The sequence below is a fragment of the Alligator sinensis genome, unplaced genomic scaffold, assembly GCF_000455745.1.
Source record: "Alligator sinensis unplaced genomic scaffold, ASM45574v1 scaffold180_1, whole genome shotgun sequence".
Lineage (NCBI taxonomy): Eukaryota > Metazoa > Chordata > Crocodylia > Alligatoridae > Alligator > Alligator sinensis.
This window is the reverse complement of record NW_005842640.1, coordinates 835,822-854,409: the sequence shown is the minus strand read 5'-3', so window position 1 is coordinate 854,409 and position 18,588 is coordinate 835,822. Positions and strand designations below refer to the sequence as shown.

Below are 18,588 nucleotides of genomic sequence, written 5' to 3'. Positions count from 1 at the left end.
AAAGAGTAGATTAACATAAGTTCAATTATAAAATAACGTGGTTGTGCCCCTTAAAAATTAATTTCCTAGCTATGTAAAATTCTGAGAGTCTTCTGTGGATCTGTTGCTTACTCTGCCTTTGCTGCCTGTCGGATTTTCGGCATGTCACAACCTCTTTGAGCCATTTGTAAGATACAAATAGTAATGCTTTCCTAGCTTCAATGATGTGCAAGTTAAGGGTTACTTACATACTTTTTCTATGGCATGACAGTAGAAAATGCTGCAATTCTGACCAGTGACTGCATTAATATAAATCCGTTACGTACGTAATATTTTCTCTTTTCATGATAAAGTGAGCACAAATTCTTCATTAAATAGAGTCTACATTTAAAAGTTGTGCTATCCTAACTCTTCCAGTTATGGGTGTGACATTTTTATCAGGCTTACAACCAGGATGTAAGTGGTCACTTAATTAAGCCAGGAGCCAGCTAGGCAATCTGAAACAGAGGGGTCAATAGGCAGGACCCAGGAACAAGGATGAAGCCAGAAATTCAGAAAGCAGGACCCAGGGAATAGGAAACCAGGAACAACTAGCATGGGCTAGAACAATTGAACCAGAGTCTGGGGTTTACCAAAACCTAAATAACCATGGTCAAAGCCAGGTATCTGTTTAGTTGCCAGAGTGTTAAGTCAAGTGTCAAGACATAGTTGTGGTCAGGGGAACAGTTGATGAGAAGGCCAAGATGTCAAAGACAGGAATCCAAGTGTAAGTGGGAAAGTTCAAGACAACAACACCTTACAATGCTGTTGCTCAGACAAGATTCTGTAGGAAGTGGGAGGGTTTTATACCCCTCCAGTCAGGCACTTTATAATCACACTGGTCTCTGCCTCCTCTCCCCTGCCCAAGTTACTGAGTCCCCCATTAGGTTGAGTGGCGTTTTCCCAACTGTGCAGTGGCATTGCATCCTGGGCTTCTGACTACAGATGCCAGTCTCAGGTTTGAATCCCAGGGGTTCTCATACGTTGAATAAAATGCATATATCAAATGTCATACACAAAGCTGTTGAAACTAACATAACAATACTAGGATTGGCTTGGTGATATTCACACATTTTATAGATATGGTGGTCTAATCTAGCATCTAGCTGAGAACAAGAGAACTTGTGTTCACTTTATCTTGAAAAGGGAAAATATTTTATCTAACAGATTTTTATATTCATTCTTAAGAAAATGACCTTTCATCTTCTGTCTGTTTTCACATATTAATTTTGCATATTTTAAAGAAAGTGATGCATTATTACATAATTAATTATTTTATTGTTTGCTTCCAACGTTATTCAAAATAGGGTTGTTTATTGTCTGCATCCATCATTTTCTGCATAGGATAAAAAACGGTTACAAATACAAAAGAGAGAGGACTGTAGTGAAGCTTAAGTAACCAGAAGTTATTGTGTGTGACAAGTATGCAGAATGGAATAAAATGTAATTGCAGTTTCAATTGTTGTGATAAAAAATATTTCCTTTGATTTTTATTTCAGACTGTGAACAGGTGCATCCTCCATTGTGGCTCCAGACCCTTATGAATGCTTGCAGGCAAGCAAGTGATTTTAGTGTTCAAGGTGTAACTATTTCTTTGATAATGGACTTGGTTGGAATGACTCAATCTGTTGCTCTTGTCACTGGAGAAAATCTGAACAGTGTGGATACTGAACAGCCTCTTAGTCCAAACCAAGGAAGAGTGGCTGTCGTTATCAGGCCACCTCTGACTCAAGGCAACCTGAGATATATGGCAGAAAAGACAGATTTTTTCAAGGTACAAGAAGCTACCTTGCTGTTCATGCAATATTTTTGTCTTATTTTCTGTAGACTACATTTCCAGCAGCAAGGCATATTTCTTTATAAGTGAAGATCAGCAACCTTACCTATCTAACTATTCTTAGAATAATAAATATAGCTTAAGGATAAGATATATGTTATATTTTGTTCTTGTAGTTTAAATGAAATATTTAGGTACTATGACTAAAAGTGTTTTATCTACAGCTCAGGTTAGATACTTAATTTGAATCAGTATTTTGAAAATGTAAATGAAAGAACTAAGTAACTGAGCTTCCAGAGACGATGATGGAGGCAGCAAAGACATGAAACTGGTAGAAGATGTTTAGGATAGATATTAATTTAAAGAATAACAATTTTAAAGCGTGATCCTAGTGACTGTAGAATGAGAACTCTCTTTTAAAAGTTTATTACAAAATAAATATTTTAATTTTTAAATTATAATTACAGTATTAAATATAACATTCTGGAGATGAGTTATGCAAGGACATTAGAAATTCTTAACACAAGAATGAATATATCAGGTAGTTAAATATTCTGCCATTACAGAAATTAAGTAAAAAGCATTGGATCTTTACAATGAAATTTTCGGCAATTTTGTACAATAGGTTAGCACTCTGTTTCAGGGCTGTTTTTCTTTAGGCATAAGCAATTTATAATCCCATAATTTGTCCCAATTAGTCATATTTTTCAACTGCTGACACTAAAGGGCTCCCTTCAGAGTGTAAAGCTAGTAATTCTTAAGCAGAATGCAGGATATTTATTCATTCTGTTTCTTACAACTTATTTTTGTTTACAAAGCATATAGCTTTAACTCTCTGGGACCAGTTGGGTGATACAACCCCTCAACATCATCAGAAGAGTGTGGAGCTCTTCTACCAGTTACACAACTTGGTTCCATCTTCTAGCATTTGTGAGGATGTTATAAGTCAACAGCTGACTCATAGAGACAAGGTAAACTTTCTAAGCTATTTATAAGGTGTTAAAAAGTCAGTTATGAGAAGGATTTGGATATGCAGCAACAGAGTTGCATGTGTAAATGAAGGACTTGATGGTTCAGTAATGAATGTGAGCAGTTTCAATAGTGGGTGGAGGAGGTGTGGGGGGGGGCGTGTACGCACACACGTGTAAAATTTATATATACAGGCAATCCTTGGATTTACGACACAATTGGTTCCTGAAAATGGCGTCTTAAGTCGAAACGTTGTAACTTGGAACCAATTTTCCCATAGGAAACAATGTTATTAATGGGGGCTTGGTTCTTGAACCAAGGCCCGATACCCTGTTTCCGCCAAAAATAACCCAGAATTTTGTACTCAGTCAATTATAGATGAGTAATATAGCTACATTCATGTATTTATATTGTAAATAGCAATCATCTTGATTTGGAAGGACTTATTTGAGGTGACTTTGGACTTTTTGAAGGGTTCTTGGTTGGATTCTTCTCAGGAGTCTTGGCTGCAGGTTTTTCTGGAGTCTCGTCTGCTTTCTTAAAGCAAGCATCCAAGGAAGTTTGAACAGATGTTCTCCAGGGAGATGGGCGACACAGCGAACTTGTTCGCTGTCATGGCGTTGCATCAGATCAAGTGTTGTAAAGTCGAAACTGATGTCAGAAAGTTGAAACAGGGTGTCAATTTAGAAACATTGTAAGTGCGACATTGCAACTCAAAGCGTTGTAAGTCGAGGACTGCCTGTATTAATTCGAGCATGTGCCAAAAACTGCAGATACCAGATATTTAGGACCAAACTTTATACATACGGAACTTTATATTTGTTCAGTCATGGGTGGAGATAGAATTTTGAAAAGGGCAAGGTGCAGATGGTGAGATGCACCATCATGTATAAAACAACACATATTTTTCTCCAGTTAAAAATAAACTAAAAGCTTTGCTGGTCCTGGGTATGACCTTAAACTGCATCTGATTGAAGTGCCTGGTGGCAGTGTGGCAGGTCTACTTGTGGTAGGGTAGCTCCTATAAAATACTACAATGTTGTAACCTGAGTAAGGTAAGTATAGGGTGCCTCAAAACCCTAGGCCCCACTGCCTGGTGGGTACTCCTTGGTTGGAGAAAGGTAAGGGACATCACCCTGACAGAAATACGCCCTCTCTGATGTGTTAGGCAGTCAGCAACAGTTCTTATCTGTTGCTCTCGGGCAGAAGCTACAACCATCACAGCATTGAATGTCTCGGCTGTGGATTCTGTCTCAGTGGTCTAAAGCAGGGTATGGTAGGTCTTGGGCAGCCCCCACTCCTCCATACTCTTCCCTAGGCATACATGTTGAAGATATTGAAGTGATGGTCATAGGACTCCATACAAGCAAATTCATCAGGTACCTGGCTAGACCTCTTATGCATACACCATGATCCAGAGGATTGACAGTTGCCTACTACAAGCTTTGATAATACACTAGGGGCCTACTTAGGTCTGTATTATTCAGTTTAAGGTTGAAGTAAAAACAAATACAACTTAATTGAAAGGGGTTAAAAACAATCTGCAGGGCTATGAAATAGGAGCTTCATTACCAGAAGCAGCTAACAGCAGCGTTGCAGAACAAAGGATAGTTTGATTGGTGAAACATCAAGACCATTAAAAAGAAGAAAACTAAGTTGCTAACACCTAAGGATGAAGAATTTAGAAGAGATCTGGTAGACTAGAATGGTCTTTGAAGTCAGTCGACTCTCTCAGCACTACCTGATCAGAAATGCTGCTGCTATGGCCAGGCAGTTGGTTTTAAACTCTGGATGGAACAGGAATCAGTGGGGTGCAAGTGCACCAGTGCACCTCCCCCAGTTCTGACCCTGTGTTCAGGTGGCATCATCAGCCTCTTCTCTATTCACACTCTCACATCTTCACAACTTTCTGTCTGTCTTTTTACCTAATTACTTTCTGATCGCCTCTTGACAATATCTAGGCACGTTGGCACTACTATTTAATTTTATCCTCACAAGTCTTGCTGAGGAAGAGAGTGTATCATTGTCCCTGTTTTACAGATGGAGGCAGAAAGTAACAGAAAAGTAATGACTTAACTAAAGGTCTACAGGAAATTCGTGCTAGAGCTGAATCGAAATTGAGCCCATATTTCCTGAGTTTCAGTATGATATATTAACCATAGAACTATCTTCCTGCTTACCTCATTTTCTGCCTCTTCTTTCTTTTCTATGTAGCAGTGTCTCTCAGTCTAGTCTTGCTTTCTTTTTCTTTCTTCTTTTGCACTGTACAGTATTATACCAGACCCATGCTATGCCTGTATCTCACCCTCAATCGTAATACAATGAAAACAAAGCTTGGTGAGCAATAGAAATAAATGTTTTTCTCCTAAAAATATTTCCTTATTGCTCGAATTTTTGTTTACACTGAACTTGGGGAAAGAAGAAGCTAAGCTTAATATAAAAATATTATCTTTTAAGATTACAGATCACTTTAGGGTTCTAGCAAGGAAACAAATCTGTTAGTGTCTTTAAGAATTCAATAAATATTTTTAACCGCATAGTAAATTTTAATTAGCAGTTGATGTTAATTTATTTTTAATATGTTGATATTATCTTTAGGTTATTGTCTATATTTTTTTTCGCTTCTTCTCAGAGGCAATGATATCTACTTAAATTTAACCTATGTTTTGTTCCACAGAAAGTAAGGATGGAAGCCCATGCTAAGTTTGCAGTTCTTTGGCATCTGACCAGAGACCTTCATATTAACAAGTCGTCTTCCTTTGGACGTTCTTTTGACAGGTTGGTGATCATGTCTATAGTTGGTGATAATCTCCATTTCCATTACATTTAACTGTGCAAAATAAGTTGACCGTTCAGTTTTAAAAAAACACATTAATTAATGTATTTTATTAAGCACTGTTATAAAATACTGGTGTAATTGAAGTTAAAAGTAACAGTCAATAAAGTTAGTATTTAATGTATAGGTTACAGACTTAACTGGTGGTATTGTGAAGACTAGGGCAGGAACAGTAATCTGGGGCCATGTTCAGCCCAGCAATTTTAACTAAATATGTGAGCACTGTATTTTAAAAAAAACAAACATTGATCCTATTTGTTCTCATCCTTGCTATGAGTTAATAAAGGTGAAGGATGGAAAGAGGATCCACCCAGAACAGAATAGAAATACAGTGTTTTATTCAAAAACAGAATATGGATTGACAGAAGGACTGAAAGAATTAAAAAATGTTCAAGTTGTTGCTTGAATTTAAAGATAAATTTGCCTCATCTATATTTGATCTCCTATATTTTTGATGAGATATTTCTTACTAACACAGAAGAGGAGACTGTGTTCCCAGATTTCTGCACCAAATGACCAGAAGCAATCTATTCTCATTCTCCTCAGCTAGAACTACACACACACAAATAAAAACTTTGTGTGAAGGTGTCAGGAAAAAATCAGTCTATATTTGGTACCCTTTATTACAGCTGTGGGAGAGTACAGTAACGTATTGATTAGTTTTCAGTTTCTTTTTGAACTATTGCTTTTGTTCTCTGCTCAAGTGGAGATGGTAAATTCTCTAAACACAGTAGAAGGGCTTATGAAATGTATCACATAATAGTATTAAAAATATTTTTTTAAGGATTAAAGGCCAGTGCATATATTATTTAAAAGATGTTACAGTTATTAATTTTTCCTTTCTGCAAAGGACTAACAAGACTAAAATATAAAAAGGAGAAAATGATAAAAAGTAGGAAGCACAGTATTGCTAAGTAAGCCATATTTCCTTTCCAAATCCTTGAGGGTAATGCTCTCAGCTAATGAAAAATATTTATTTTCATAAATTTGTAAATAGATTTTAAAACTGTTTGATCATTTATATTGCCATCACAGTTTCAGGGTGTTAGATACCATACAGACATAGTAAGTAACAGTTCTGTTATGATCACTTTGCTTTTTTAATTTTTCTAGCCCCCTTTATTTTCTTAGGTTATATAACTCATTTTTAAATGGAGGATCTCTCAGTGCAAGTTCTACTTGATTTCTGAATAAATTGTCTGTATACAAAGCCAACTATGGGATATATTTCTTACAATGATCATTTGAATAAAGCTAAAGTAAGACTGTTCCTTAATAGACAATTCATTAAAAACTGGTAAATGCATTCTTGTAACAAATAGAGCAATACAATTTTTTTAAAATTTGAGGCAGGTTTACTGATTAGGGCATCTTGGCATTCTTTGTTATGTTTATATGCAAGGATGAGATATGAGAACTAGGCCTTCTCTGCTTAATTATTTTGGGTCTGAAAAGTAAACATTTGCACATGAAAGTTGTAAAAACATAGGAAGTTTCTAGACCAGTGGTTCTGAAACCCCTTGGAAAATGCCAGATCTTAGCTTTCATCTTTTCTTGACTAAGTAAAAACAATAGAGTATTTTTTCTTTTGTTACAATGTATTCAGAAAGCCATAGCTCATAATATTTTTTAAACTAGTGGATTCCTATTTGCAATCTCTGGGTTTATCTTGTGAATCATGTGTAGGTGTTTGCATGTTAAAAATTCAAATACTACATGACACCCTGCAGTACCCTTAAAAGGATGTCACAGCACTCCAGGGTACCACAGGACCCTGGTCAAGAATCACTGTTCTAGTCATTGGGAAAATGTTGATATTTATAATAGTTTACATTAAATAAATAGGCTACATTGTAGTGTAGCAACACAGATTTATTCCAGTTTGTTTCCAGGTCTTTGTTTATCATGCTGGACAGCCTTAACAGCCTAGATGGTTCTACCTGGTCAGTGGGACAAGCCTGGTTAAACCAAGTGCTCCAAAGACATGACATCGCAAGGGTTCTTGAACCTTTGCTTTTGCTGCTGCTTCATCCAAAAACTCAGAGAGTGTCTGTGCAAAGAGTGCAGGCTGAGCGCTATTGGAATAAGTCTCTGTGTTACCCTGAAGAAGAAAACGAAAAGCACTTTATGAAAAAATTTAACTGCGGTGATGGTAAGTATACTACAACCTACATCCCCACCCATGATATAAGGTAATTAATCCATGTATTAATTTATGAAATATTGTAACATTTTTTTTATTGATAAACTATGAATAGGGGTCTACTAAACATAAGGAGGCAGCTAGCCAATTACATGGGCAGATCTTGGGGCTGGCTGCTGTTCTCATGCACTGAACGCAGCAGCCCCCCCCCCCCCCCCCCCCCCCCCACATCTCTGATTGGCTGAGGGGCCCGAGCAGTCCCACTCCTCCCTGCAGACTGCCACATGGCTTGAAACCCTGTCTTAATTACCCTGATTAAGCCCTGGAAAACCCTTAATCCAGGCATTTAGGCATGGATTAAGGGCTTCCCTGGATTTAGAGTAATTAAGCTAGTTTTGGGCCATCCTCAAGTAGTGGGCTCTGTGATTTTGGCAGACTCTCTGAACCAAAAACAAACTTAGCAGCAAGCAGACAAAAAGTCAGGAAACCCTTCAGTCTTGGAACATGGTGGGAAGAGAAGAAGGGTGGGAGGTGGGGCAGGGCTTCTGACAGCAGGAGGTGCAGAGGCTGCAGGCAGCTGCACTGTGGTCCTAGGCCAACTGTAGCAGGCAGCTGGGAGGCTGCACCTCTGTCCACAGAACCCACGGCCCAGCTGAGGAGCAAATTTGAAAAAACTGACTTTGAAATAAACATGGCTATATCAGTTTATAGATGGTACCCATAGACTTAGTTCATCCAAAATTGATGCATGTTACCTTTTTTGAAACTGCTGCAAGTTTTAACACAGGTACTCTATAAGTATGCTTTTAAGTAGCACATTGGCACTACTACATATAGTACAAACTATGCTTTATATGAGTCCAACACTAGAAGGCTCCTTAGTTACCATGGAGTTTATCATGTTGGGCCCCAGCAAAGTCAACAGCGTTTCAAGCCGTGGTGACCCCACAGCTCAGCACTGCTCAGCTGTGTGTGTGTGTACTCCAGATACCTGCAACAAAGGAGCCATGTGCTAAGTAGCCCTCTGCTCATGAATGGAACTGGGTATTCTTGTCATGAGTCATGGGATTCTCCAGTAATTTATATGCAGATGAGGCGCAGAGCAACCTGGTCTGGCCCCACATCATGGAGGGCAGGACTACACTAATCATATGCAGCAGGGTGAGCGAGGGGGTGACAGGGATTGTGGGTGAACCATTTGGGGCCCCGTTTGGCGATGTTTGCCACACATTTAAGTCTGATGAAGAAACAGGAATCATTGGAAATGGGAAAGAAAAGCGCAGCTCAGCTGTAGGGATGAAGAGGCAGTTGAAATGTGTGCAGTGTACACCATGACTTGAAGAAGAGTTAGAGCTGAGGGAGACTGTACTCAGTGGGCAGTACCACATATCTTCTTCAGATGGGTTGCAGTAATCTGTTCTTATGGTAGGTTGCCATTAGCATTTTGATCTTTTTGGCTAAGATCAAATGGAACCAAGGGGAGGATATCAGGGCTGGCTCTGGCGCTCCATGTGCTGGCCTGGTATTCTAGTATTTCTAAGCCTGGTGACAGTTCCCTGCAGAGTAAGCACCCACATACACCCAAATGCTCCCACCCCCACACCTACACGGTTCCCATTAGTATGGTTGCCTAATATGGTCTGTGTACTTTATACTTGTGCTTAGTGTTAGCTGCATTTAATCAACTTCATCGTTAGTTTCCATTACTGAGCACATGCTGCTTTTAGCAGCAGTTCAAAGATAGATTATGTATTTAATGTATTTTCCTTATATGCAAGTGGCTTTTTTCCTCATGCTGATTTGCGTGGGAAAACCTCATCTTATATTCAAGTAAATATGATAATAATGGACACTTTTTTTAACATTTGTTTATGCTGTACAACATTAACAGAAAGAAGAACTGTGATTTATTTGGTATAACAGAAAAGTGGTTAAGAAAATACTAACAGAGCCATGAGTAACAAACTGCTTTCACAGTTTACAATACCAGGACTTGGGTGTTTAACTAAAGTCTCCCAGTAGTTTTGGTTGGGCAGTCTTGTTTTTTATTGTTAAAAAGTTGTTCCTACACATCTTGCAAGTGTTGTCATATAGGAGTAGGTGAGGAGTCTGCTGGGTCTAATTAGTGATTTGTCATTTAAATTGCTCTCTGAGCTAGGGTGAAAGGTGCTAACTATTTTATATAAAATTAAGGTTTTATTATTTATACAGATAATATCTCAAGTTCAAAACGTATCTAACTTTGTTGTAATACCTTTTTTAAAGCATTTTTCCACATGCCTGTAACCCAAGGACAACTCATTACACCCAAAGAGAACAATGACAAACAGCTGATTTTGGATGAAATGGAGAACTTCAGTCTTACTGTCAACCCACTGAGTGACAGACTTTCCTTGTTAAGTACCAGTAGCGAGACTATTCCAATGGTTGTGTCTGATTTTGACCTTCCTGACCATCAGGTAGAAATACTCCAGAGTTCTGACTCTGGCTGTTCCCATTCATCTGTTGGGGACAACCTGAGTTATGAGGTGGAAGCAGAGAGCCTGAGTGCTCAGGATAGTTCTCAGACATTGAGAGAAGACTCGCCTGATGAAGTTGTGCAGCAAGTAGTTACTGACTTGATATGCAAGGTTGTAAGTGGTCTTGGGGAAGAGACTGATTCAGTTAAGCATCATCTGCATCCTGAAGATACATCATCTAAAATCAGAACTTTGGATCATCCTGAGGAGGTAACAAAATGTGAAGAACAAAATATTCAAAGCAGCCAGAGTAGTTTGCTTAGTAATGACAGTTCACAGTTGTTATCTGCTTCAACTGAGACAGGACTTGAAAGCTCAAGGGATGAAATCTCTAGAAACAACTCTTCACCTTGTATTGCAGTAAGCCAGCAGTCCCTCTCTGACCTCACTTTCACTGTAACAGAAGCTAAGTCAAGACAGAGAAGTCACAGTAGTATTCAGTTTAGCTTCAAAGGAAAGCTATCAGAAAAAGAAACTATAGTTAAAGAAGCTGGTAAGCAACCAGGAGCAAAGCCCAAGGTGAAAATAGCAAAAAAGAAAGATGAAGAGAAGAAAAAAATACAAACAGAAAAGCTTAAACAAACCAGTGTTTTCTTTAGTGATGTGCTTGATTTAGAGAATTGGTACAGTTGTGGAGAAGGAGAAATTTCAGAAATAGAGAGTGATGTGGGATCTCCAGGAATGCGAAAATCTCCCAATTTTAACATCCATCCTTTATATCAACATGTGTTGCTTTATCTCCAGTTATATGACTCTTCAAGGACATTGTATGCTTTTTCTGCTATCAAAGCAATCTTGAAAACAAATCCTTCAGCTTTTGTAAGTGCTATCTCAACCACCAGCGTCAACAATGCATACACTCCTCAACTGTCCTTGCTTCAGAATCTTTTGGCCAGGCATCGAATATCTGTAATGGGCAAAGACTTCTATAGCCACATCCCGGTAGACTCTAACCACAACTTTCGGAGTTCTATGTATATAGAAATTCTTATCTCCTTGTGTTTATACTATATGCGGAGCCACTATCCAACTCATGTAAAAGTAACCCCACAAGACTTAATAGGAAACCGCAATATGCAGATGATGAGCATTGAAATTTTGACACTCCTCTTTGCTGAATTGGCAAAAGTAATAGAAAGTTCTGCAAAGGGCTTTCCTAGTTTTATTTCAGACATGTTATCAAAGTGCAAGGTTCAGAAAGTGGTCCTGCACTGTTTATTATCTTCTATCTTCAGCGCACAGAAATGGCATAGTGAAAAGGTGGCTGGAAAAAATATAGTGGCTATTGAAGAAGGTTTCTCTGAAGATAGCCTTATTAACTTTTCTGAGGATGAAGTCGACAATGGCAGTACTTTACAGTCACAGCTCTTAAAAGTGCTGCAGCGATTAATTGTTCTAGAGCATAAAGTAATTACTGTACCAGAGGAGAATGAAACAGGCTTTGAATTTGTCATAACAGACTTGGAGCACATCAGTGCACAGCAGCCAATGACTTCTCTTCAGTATTTGCACTCCCAGCCTATAACCTCTCAAGGCATGTTTCTTTGTGCTGTGATAAGAGCTTTACACCAACACTGTGCCTGTAAAATGCATCCTCAGTGGATTGGCCTAATCACTTCTACTCTGCCTTATATGGGAAAAGTTCTACAGAAGGTGGTGGTATTTGTGACCCTCCAGCTTTGCAAGAATTTAGATAATTTAATACAGCAGTATAAGTATGAAACAGGACTATCTGATAGCAGGTATGTATATCCATATTTTTTTGTTTCAGCAAATTTGATCATATATTTCAATGTTTAATTAGTAGTGCCTAGCAAATTCACTACAAACGTATTGTTGCATTTTAGGCCTATTTGGATGGCATCAGTTACCCCACCAGATATGATTCTAACTGTATTAGAAGGTATCACAACAATAATTCATTACTGCCTACTAGATCCATCTACACAATATCATCAGGTAAGCTTATTTAAGGATCTAAGAAGCTTCTTATGCACTATTTATCAAATTAGGGTGAACTAACTTATTAATGATGCTTGCAGTGTTGCATTTACTTAAGTCTTAAGTTCTTAATGGTAAAAATACACACGCATGCATATATATATATGTATAAATTATACTTATACATATATATATATATATATATAAATAAAATAAATAATACACTTTGGGGGAATAACACTTGGGTTTAGAGCAGCGTTTTAAAACCTGTAGGTCATGACTCAAAAGTGGGTTGCAAGAATATATGAAAGGGTCATGAACCAACTTTAAAAATGGATGAACAAACTTCAAAAATGGATTCTGCTTTAAAGGAGAAAAATGTGAGATACCATGGGTAATTAAGTCATGATTTCAAGCCATGTTCAAGTGGTGGGCTCTGTGTGGCAAAAAAACAAACAAACAAACCAAAAAAACCCCCAACTTACCGGCAAGCAGTGTAAAGAGTGGGAAGCCATGCAATCTTGGAGCACAGGTGGGGAGCGACCAGGGAGGAGTGGGTGGCAGGGCTGCTCACAGCAGGAGGTTCAGAGGCTGCAGGCAGCTGCACCATGGTTCCTGGCCAGCTATAGCAGGTATCTGGGAGGTTCTTCCCTTGTCTGTGGAGCCCCAGACTGGCTATACATGCAGAACAAGCCAGGCCAGGGCTTTGCAGACCCCGGTGCAGCCGCCTGGCTATCTGCCACAGCTGTCCTGGGACCACAGTGCAGCTGCCTGCAGCCTCGGAGCCTTCTGTTGTGAGCAGCCCTGCCCCCCCGCCCCCCCTCATGACTACATGGCTTCCTGCCCTTTTTGTTGCTTGCTGGTAAGGTTGGGTTTGGGGGGTTTTTTGCGGTGGGGGGGAAGGGGTTCCCCTGTGAGCCTGCTGTTTTTCACGGAGCTTGCCCCAGTTCACATTTTCCACAAAAATTGCACAACCATGAATTCAGTAGGTCCCTACTAATATGCCTCTTAAGTACACAAAGCAGCACAAAATCAGGATGGAAATTCCTAGACTTCTAAATTGTTAACTATAGTAGTCAGCTGTAGCTCTGGCCTCCATATGGATATTCCTGCACATAATCAAATTATGTGTTCACCTATCTAGCTAGTTTTGTTACGTGATCTAACATTACCATTTTTAATCCGTTTTTGTGCTAGCCTGTAGTTCTCTTATATATTAGGACCCTTCTAGTTTTGGCCAGAGAATATTTTGTAGCAATTACTGTATATATAATCTATGTTGAGAATTTGACCCCGAACGTATTGAATCATTTTGTTGTTGTTTGCTTTTTAGTTTTTTTAAATATATATTTTCCCTTCTATTTCTCCAATCCTTTTAAGTAGTCATTTAAACACTAATTGTTTTGTCAGTAGAGAAAGGTGTTATGTACATTATATTGCAACTCTAAAATCACCCTAATCAATTGCAAAGGATTTTAAAGATGATCACTTGCAGACATAGACAGTTCTTCAAAATGTATCTCAGAGATAATGAGTTATTTTAACTCACTTGGAAGAGAGGGGCCATCACCAGAGAGGACTATACCTTGTTGCATGGGACTATAGGGGGGTGGTCAGGAAGGCCAAGGCAGAGATGGAACTGGGACTAGCTACCTGGATCAAGGACAACAAGAAGTCCTTTTTTAAATACATAGCGGGTAAAGAGAAGGTACCAGGTAATGTGAGGCCTCTGAGGACAAGCTAGGGAATCTGATCATCACACCAGACAGCAAAGCTAACCTATTTAACAATTTCTTTGCCTCCATTTTTCTGAGTAGGGATCTGGTCATCCCCCCCACCGGGACCCCCGTAGGCCCCGTGGGAGGCACACCCAGGCCTAGGGTCAGCGAGGACCTGGTCAGGGAACTTCTGGAGGGACTGGACATATTTAAGTCAGCAGGTCCTGATGATCTCCACCCCAGAGTGCTGAGGGAACTAGCAGAGGTTATTGCGGGATCTCTGGCATGGCTTTACAAGCACTCATGGTGCTCTGGTGATGTGCCGGAGGACTGGAAAAGGATCAATGTGGTTTCCATTTTCAAAAAAGGGAGGAAAGAGGACACAGGAAACTATAGGCCCGTGAGTCTTACCTCAGTCCTGGGGAAGCTTTTGGAGAAAATTATCCTGACGCATGTCCACGAGGGGCCAGCAGGGGAGACTGCTTAGGGGCAACCAACATGGGTTCATTAGAGGCAGGTCCTGTCAGTCCAACCTGGTGGCCTTCTATGACCAGGTCACCAAATCCCTGGATGCAGGTGTCACGGTGGATAGTCTTTCTGGACTTTAGGAAGATCTTTGACATGGTCTCTCACCCCATTCTCATTAAAAAACTAGGAGACTGTGGTGTTGATGCCTACACGTCAGATGGGTCACTAACTGGCTGGAGAGCCACACCCAGAGAGTGATGGTGGACGGGTCTTATTCGACCTGGAGGGATGTGGGCAGTGGGGTTCCCCAAGGCTCGGTCCTCGGGCCCGCACTGTTCAACATCTTCATCAGCAACTTGGACAAAGGGGTAAAATGCAGCCTGTTCAAATTCACAGATGACCCTAAAATGTGGGGAGAAGTGGGTACGCTAGTAGGAAGGAATAGGCTGCAATTGGACCTAGACAGGTTACAGGGGTGGGCGGATGAGAACAGGATGGGTTTCAACACTGACAAGTACAAGGTAGTGCACCTGGGAGGGAAGAACCAGCAGCATACCTACAATCTGAGGAACTCCCTTCTCATCAGTGCCGAGGCAGAAAAGGACCTTGGAGTCATTGATGCCAAAATGAACATGGGCCAACAGTGTGGGGATGCTGTCAGGAAGGCTAATCGTACCTTGTCGTGCATCCACAGATGCATCTCAAGCAGGTCCAAGGAGCTGATCCTCCCCCTCTTTGTGACACTGGTCAGGCCACAGTTGGAGTACTGTGTCCAGTTCTGGGCGCCACACTTCAGGAGGGATGTGGAGAGCATGGAGAGGGTCCAGAGGAGGGCCACCTGCATGATCGGGGTCAACAGGGTAGGCCCTACGAGGAGAGGCTAAGGGACCTGAACCTGTTCAGCCTCCACAAGAGAAGGCTGAGGGGGGATCTAGTGGCCCTTTACAAACTAATCAGGGGGGGACCAACAGGCATTGGGGGAGTCCCTGTTCCCCCGAGCACTCCCAGGAGTGATGAGAAATAACGGTCACAAGCTAGCAGAGGGTAGATTCAGACTAGACGTCAAGAGGCACTACTTCACAGTCAGGGTAGCTAGGATCTGGAACCAACTTCCAAGGGAAGTGGTGCTGGCTCCTACCCTGGGGGTCTTTGAAAACCACCTTGCCAGGGTCATTGGACCCCGTACTCTTTCCTGCCATGGCAGGGGGTTGGACTTGATGATCTGCTCAGGTCCGTTCCAACCCTACCAACTATGAAACTTATTTTTTTATTGAGAAGAAGCAGTTCTAAATAAAGTAGTTCTTGACCATCTAATAAAATCCACACAGATTATATTAATGGTAAAATCAGAGTGAAAAGGTATTAAGATTGAAGGGTTACAGATGTAAATTGTTCATTCATAATTTACGCTATTTTGATCAAGCTGGTCTGTCAAAATTTAATGATTTCTTTCCTTTATATCTGCTAGCTCTTGGTTAATGTAGACCAGAAGCACTTATTTGAAGCGCGCAATGGAATCTTATCCATCCTTCATATGATCATGTCTTCTGTGACTCTGCTGTGGAGCATTCTGCATCAGGCAGATTCTTCTGAGAAGACAACTGTTGCAGCAGCTGCTTCTGTTACTACTATTAATCTTGGATCAACCAAGGTTTGAATACCAGGGGTAGCATGGTTTAAACTGTGCATTAATATCTTTGTCAAACTAAGTCTAATTGTATTCCTTGCAAGTTGTTGTTTTTTGGGTTTTTTTAGAAAATTCTCTTAACAGTTGCAACACCTAAACTGTTTCCCAAAAAGGCTAGAGTAAATGTTCAAGCTTTACTTCAGTAAAATGTATCCAGTTTGACATAATATGATTCCTTTGCTCTCTCAGGGTAACATAGAAGAATTAAGGCATACAGCTGGAAACATTTTCACAGCACATTTATTAAGAAAAATCTTACGATGTGCTTAAAATAATGATAAATATAACACAATCAGATATCTGTGGTCAGGGCAGATCCAGAGGGGGTGCAGTGGCACAGACACATTCCCTTTTCAGTCCATTTTGTGGGAACAGCAGCCAGAGACTTTTAAGTCCCTGAAATCGGTAAGAATTTGAATAAGAATATGTTCTCCCTTCCCCTCAGTGGCATTTCCCTTCCCCTCCTATTCTCCCCTTCCCCTTTCTACCATTGCTGCTGTTTCTCCTTTCTCCAGCTGCACCAGGGGTAGGGGAGCTCCACAGTGCATATGCCCATATCCAACTGGGTTGCACTGCCTGAGATAGTGGTGGTGGTGGTGGGTGGGTCTTCCTCCTTTCCTGATTCCCACCCTCCAGCTGCTCCCTGCCAGCCCAGGAGTAGGCACAGAGAGGGAGAATCCACCTACTACCACCACTGTCCCTTGCTGAGCTGTGCTTCTGGCACAGCCTAGCTAGAAAGGGGCAGGAGTGGCTCTGGAGCTCCTCCAAACCCCGGGGCAGCCAAAGATACATATCATCAGTGGCAAGCAGGGGAGGTGGCAGGGGGGGAATGAGCAAGGAGGGGACCAGATGTGCCACTAAGCATGGAGGGGAAGGAAGGGAGGTGCTGAGTGTAGGGATTGTGAGGAAATTTTTACCTGATTCAGTGACTTGAATTGCCCAGCTCTGCTCCCATGGCAAGGTTTGCCTGTCCCAAAGGGGGGGGGAGGGAGAGTGGAGGCTGGGAGCAGGATGCAGCCACTCCTACAATGTAGGTTGTTGCTTCTGCACCCCATTTTACCAAATCCTGAATCTGCTCATGTCCCTGCGTCATCCATCTCCTGTAGGTGATATAATTTACATGTAGAGGTGTCATGTAAAATCAGGGCTGTCCAACTTCTGGGCAGCCAAATGCTGCATGTCCCCATTGCATTGCAGCACAGGCAGCCCTTCCCATCTCCACACCTCCCCACCCCTGGGTGTAGCTTCCCCGCCACAGCAGAGGCAGTCTAGTTCCCTCCTGTTGCGTGAATAATACTCTTCCCTCATAACTGAGCATGCATCTCTCTTCCCCTCCCACAGTAGCCCAGACAATCTGGCTCCCCCCTGCTGCACTCGCAGCACCTTCCCCTGCAACCGCATGTGCCATGCAAGCAACCCCCACCCCAACAGCACAGATGGCCCAATTCCCTCCACTACTTAAGCCCTCCACCCGCCATGGCTGTGCACATCACTCACAGTGCAGGCAGCCCAGCTCCTTTTTTTGCCGCCCATGCAGCTTGGGCACTCCAGTTGCCAACAGGTTACAGCAATCTTTGGGTCATCTGTATCAGATCATTGGCAAATGTAAAGAAGAAATTGGGGAAGAACTAGACAATATGTTATCCAAAGACCTTTTCAAAAGATATTAAATCAGGGGTGTCTGGCCTGTGGCACGAGTGTCACAAATGGCATGGGTAGCCTCTGTGTGTGGTACATGGCCAATCTGGGAGGGGGGCAGGAAGATAGGACAGGAAGCAGAAAATAGAGCAACAGAACAGACAGGAAGTACAGGGCAGGGAGCAGAAAACAGAGCAGAAGATAAGGCAGAGAACATGGGGCAGGGAGCATAAAGCCAAGCAGCAGATTGAGCAGCAGAGGGGAATTGGAATGGCTCTCGGGAGGGACACAGAGCTAAGTGGTGGCACCCCTGGCAAAAAGATTGTCCCCTACTGTATTAAAGTAATGAGATGCTGGAAATCCTGCATATCCACTTGTCAGAAGTGATTCAAATTCTCCTACTATTGAAAGTTTATTTTATTTTTATTTTTTTTAAGAACAAAATTAGCCTGACTTTCACTTAGGTTTATCGTTATCTTGTCTATACATACCACATAGCTGTTCACCTTAATATATCAAATATCATTTTTATGATCCATGTGTATAAAAGATGGCACTTCAACAGGTTTTCATACCTGTCTACTTAAGCTGTTGGCATCTAATTCCATGTATTGCCTTTCCATAAAAGTCAGGCTTCCCAGTCATTCATTGACAGGAACATTCCATGAAATCAGTCCCTGCTAATACAAGAGACGATCCATAGCACTTTTTCCAGAAATGCAAAATCGTCCTTTATACACCAGAATAACTGGTTACCAAACATTAGCTCTTCCATACATCACAAATTATTTTCTTTGTTTGAACTTTCAGTACTTGAGAAAGCACTTAGCCTGTGTTCATTTAGAGCTGTTACACTGTAATTTGTTAAGAAACC

The 18,588-nt window shown here is 41.1% G+C and overlaps 1 protein-coding gene across 10 annotated transcripts in view; it reads left to right on the top strand.

Annotated features, from left to right (window-relative positions):
* DOPEY1 (dopey family member 1) overlaps positions 1-18,588 on the top strand; it is a 107,436-nt gene that overhangs the window by 51,979 nt on the left and 36,869 nt on the right. For all 10 annotated transcript variants that reach the window (XR_003096211.1, XM_025215328.1, XM_025215329.1 and 7 more), the window contains 7 exons: positions 1,518-1,792; positions 2,614-2,766; positions 5,442-5,542; positions 7,493-7,752; positions 10,009-12,004; positions 12,110-12,221; positions 15,858-16,040. Coding sequence is in view for 9 of the 10 variants with exons in the window: in XM_025215328.1 (XP_025071113.1) it covers positions 1,518-1,792; positions 2,614-2,766; positions 5,442-5,542; positions 7,493-7,752; positions 10,009-12,004; positions 12,110-12,221; positions 15,858-16,040 (3,080 nt within the window). In the remaining variant the exon portion in view is untranslated. The remainder of the gene's footprint in view (positions 1-1,517; positions 1,793-2,613; positions 2,767-5,441; positions 5,543-7,492; positions 7,753-10,008; positions 12,005-12,109; positions 12,222-15,857; positions 16,041-18,588) is intronic.